This window comes from Tupaia chinensis, unplaced genomic scaffold (assembly GCF_000334495.1).
Source record: "Tupaia chinensis unplaced genomic scaffold, TupChi_1.0 Scaffold000212_1, whole genome shotgun sequence".
Classification (NCBI taxonomy): domain Eukaryota; kingdom Metazoa; phylum Chordata; class Mammalia; order Scandentia; family Tupaiidae; genus Tupaia; species Tupaia belangeri.
The window spans coordinates 4,022,761-4,025,870 of NW_006159687.1; the positions used below are offsets into that span (position 1 = coordinate 4,022,761).

Sequence of the window (3,110 nt, forward strand, 5' to 3'; positions counted from 1 at the left end):
TGCACCGGCTCTGCAGGGGGCGCAGTGTGAGTCCGCGAAAGAAGCCGCGGGACCCCTGTTCCGCCCAAGGAGCTGCCAAGGAGGCTCGTGGCCCCAGGTCGCCTGAACCACCCCGCCACTTTCAGCCCCAAGGAGCAGCTCCTCGGAGGCAGAGCGGGCGTTTATGAACGAGAGTGTGCAGGGTTTCCTCCAGGGGGCACTGCAGGGAAGGGAAGGACCGAGAGGCCGCCGCCCTGGACGAGGGGCTCCAGCCGCATTCCCGCGGGGGGGTAGATGTCCCCGTGTCCCGTCTTACGGGAGGGAACTGCTCCAGCAGTACAGAGTTTGCTCAAGGTCTGGAAACTGGAGCCAGAATTGTGAACGACCTCATGGCCAGCTTGTCCCTAAGAGAACCTCAGCCACTTTCCCCTCTACAACTATGATCTTGAAGTGGATATTAACACAGGGCCTGGCACTGGTAGGTGTTGAATCATTACAGAGTGAGTGAAATGGCACCGTCTGGGAGGTGAAATGACACGTCCAAGGTGGCACAGCAAGAAGCATGGTGGGAACCAAAGGCCCTCCTGTCGGACTCAAAGCCAAGAGCACTTGCTGAGCCACATGGGTGCGAGCAGGACCCACCCTGGGGCCCCAGAACCCAGTAGCGGGGTTGGTGCCCACACCCCAGAAGCCCCAGGAGGACGTAGCAGTGCCAGGTGCACCCGCGGGCCCTCACCCTGGATAGCCCCGTGCTGGACCATGTAGAAGAGTGCCCAGCGCAGAGTGGTGGCCGTGGTGTCGGTGCCTCCCAGGAACAGGTCTGTCACCACCTGGATCAGGTTATCCTCGTTGAAAGTGGAGACAGGGTCGTCCGTGGCCTGGCAGGTAGGGAAGTTGGGGGCAGCTCTGGTTCTGAAATGCCCCCCGGCAGAGCAACCTGCCCCAGGACTTGTAGGACCAGAAGTCCTTGGGAGCCTGACCCCTCGGAAGGGCCCGAGCCCCAGGGTGCATTGATTTTTGGAGGGGGGCTGCCTGCCCTGGGGTTCTGACCCCAACATCAACCAGGCCCTCTGCTTCCCACCCTCCCTGAGTCTGCAGAAGCTGGCCCTGGCCTCCACCAACATGGGGAGGAAAACCCCACCATGCCCAGTTTCTGGGGGCCCCAAAGCCTTGCAGACAGAGTCTAAGATGAGGAACTGAGACCACGGCATGGAAGAAAGCTACAGCCCAGGAACGGAGCCTCCTCGCTCCCTCCGCGCCACCCCAGGCCCACCTCAGCCATCTGAGCCAGGTAGCAGCTGATGAAGTCCTTTGGGGCTCCGGGTCCTCTGAGCTGGTGCGCCGTGATCTCCTGGCGGATTAAGCCTCGCACGGCCTCTTGGTACCTAAATAGCTCCTGCTGAGGTCCCGGGAGGTGGCGGAAGGCCCAGGGAAACATGTCGTACAGCTGGGGAGAGACCCCATCCAGGCCTTCTCAGGCACCAGCGCTGGAGTCGGGGCTGCTGAGAGCTGTACTGGGGGCTCCAACCTGGGCAATCCGGGGCTGCCTCTCACCTGAGACCCCCCAGATCATCTAGACAGACACGAGAGCAGAGGTAGCAGTGACTGTGCTCAGGGCACGGACAGGACAGTGCAGGCCCAGAGACCTGTCTCTGAGGATGAAGCCTGCTTCTTACTCCCGTCTGTGCAGCCAGCCGAGCCGCACAAAGGAGGTTTGGGGCTGTGAGCTCATCACCTTCCAGAGCAGAGGCCGTCTGAGGAACCAGGCTCAGGCCCCACAGCCTCCCTCCTGCCCAACTCCCACCTCTCTGCCAGGCCCTGGCGAGGCCCCTGCCTGTCCCCTGGCCCCCAGCCCCTAGTGGCCCACAGGCTGCCTCCCCACAGGCCAGTTACCCGGCGCCACACAGTGCTGACAAAGGCCAGGCCGAAGTCGAAGGCTTGAATCAGCTCCTGGAGGATGGGTTCCTCTGGGAGGAAGGAGCGGCCAAACACCAGGGCCCCGATGACTCTGGTGGTGGCCCTGACAACGGGCACCTGAGGGTCGAAGGGTCCACCTGAGAGCAGAGGGCAGGGCTCAGGTGAGGGGGACAAGTAAGCGGCCCACCGAGTGCTCCTCCCATCTTACACTGGGCCGCTCAGCTACCTGCTCACGCGTCCACGCCCTGGGCACATGCTTACTGTACGCTCACGCGTCCACACCCTGAGCACATGCTCAGCTACCTGCTCACAGTGTGCAGGCAGCTGGCAGCACGGGGGTGGGGGTGGCTGAGGGATTCTGAGGACATTTCGGGGGGCTTTGGCGGGGGCTCTGCCACATCTGATGGGAGTGGTGGGTTCAAGCGTGGAGGAAGGGGTGCAGGCCAGGGCACTGCAGCAGGGGCAACAGCATGTGTAAAGGATTGGCCGTGTAGACAGCTCGGGTGCAGGTGGAGAGCACTTCCCAGCTACAGTGCAGGCCTGTGGCTTCCCAGTCACCAGGGCATCCCTGGGCCTCTGCCCACCCACTTGATGTTGCTCAAAACTGCTGGTAATGTTCCCAGGCCTCGGGGACAACCATCCACAGGTGCAGAGAGGCTCAGCCTCCTCTGCGGGACATGCCCGCACATGGGCGGCAGGGATGGCTCAGGCCTGCCCTCGCCTGCCCTCACCCGCCTTACCCTGCTCCTGGCGGAAGGCCTCAGCCAGCTCTGCCGCCTCTTGCTGCAGCTGGGCCTCCAGCGCAGGCCTGCCGACGCCCAGCCTGCGGAGCGTGGCCAGGCAAAAGCGTCTCTGCTGCCTCCATGTGTGCCCGTTGCTGCAGATGATGCCTGGGCCGGGGTGGGGTGGGGGCGGGCCGTGAGCCCCTCCCAGCCTCCCAGCCCAAGACCACCCTGGCTGTCACCCAGGCCTAGAGGGCAGACACGAGGCAACCTTCCCGACCGGTCAGGCTGGCGTTCCGTCTGGCAGGTCAGGAGCACCTGGGAAGGCCACAATGAGCCTGGTGCCCAGCCGTGCTGTGCCCAGCCTGGTTTGCCTTTAAATGTACCCATGAGAAATGGAGGAGGAGATCAAGGAGGGAAGGAGGAGGGAGCCAGGCGCAGTGCCGGGCACTCCCTGACTTTCCCCACCTTAGGAGGTTGCCCATCCACAGA

At 63.5% G+C, this 3,110-nt stretch overlaps 1 protein-coding gene across 1 annotated transcript in view; it reads right to left on the minus strand.

The window, feature by feature from the left end:
- The window catches only part of LOC102500134 (putative cytochrome P450 2D7), a 6,455-nt gene extending 4,995 nt beyond the window's left edge, over nt 1-1,460 (minus strand). The window contains exons 1-2 of the mRNA XM_014587420.2: nt 1,253-1,460; nt 574-857 (exon numbers count right to left, since the gene is read on the minus strand). Of these exons, the coding sequence (XP_014442906.1) occupies nt 574-857; nt 1,253-1,417 (449 nt within the window). The 5' untranslated portion in view covers nt 1,418-1,460. The remainder of the gene's footprint in view (nt 1-573; nt 858-1,252) is intronic.
- Nucleotides 1,461-3,110: the final 1,650 nt, after the last annotated feature.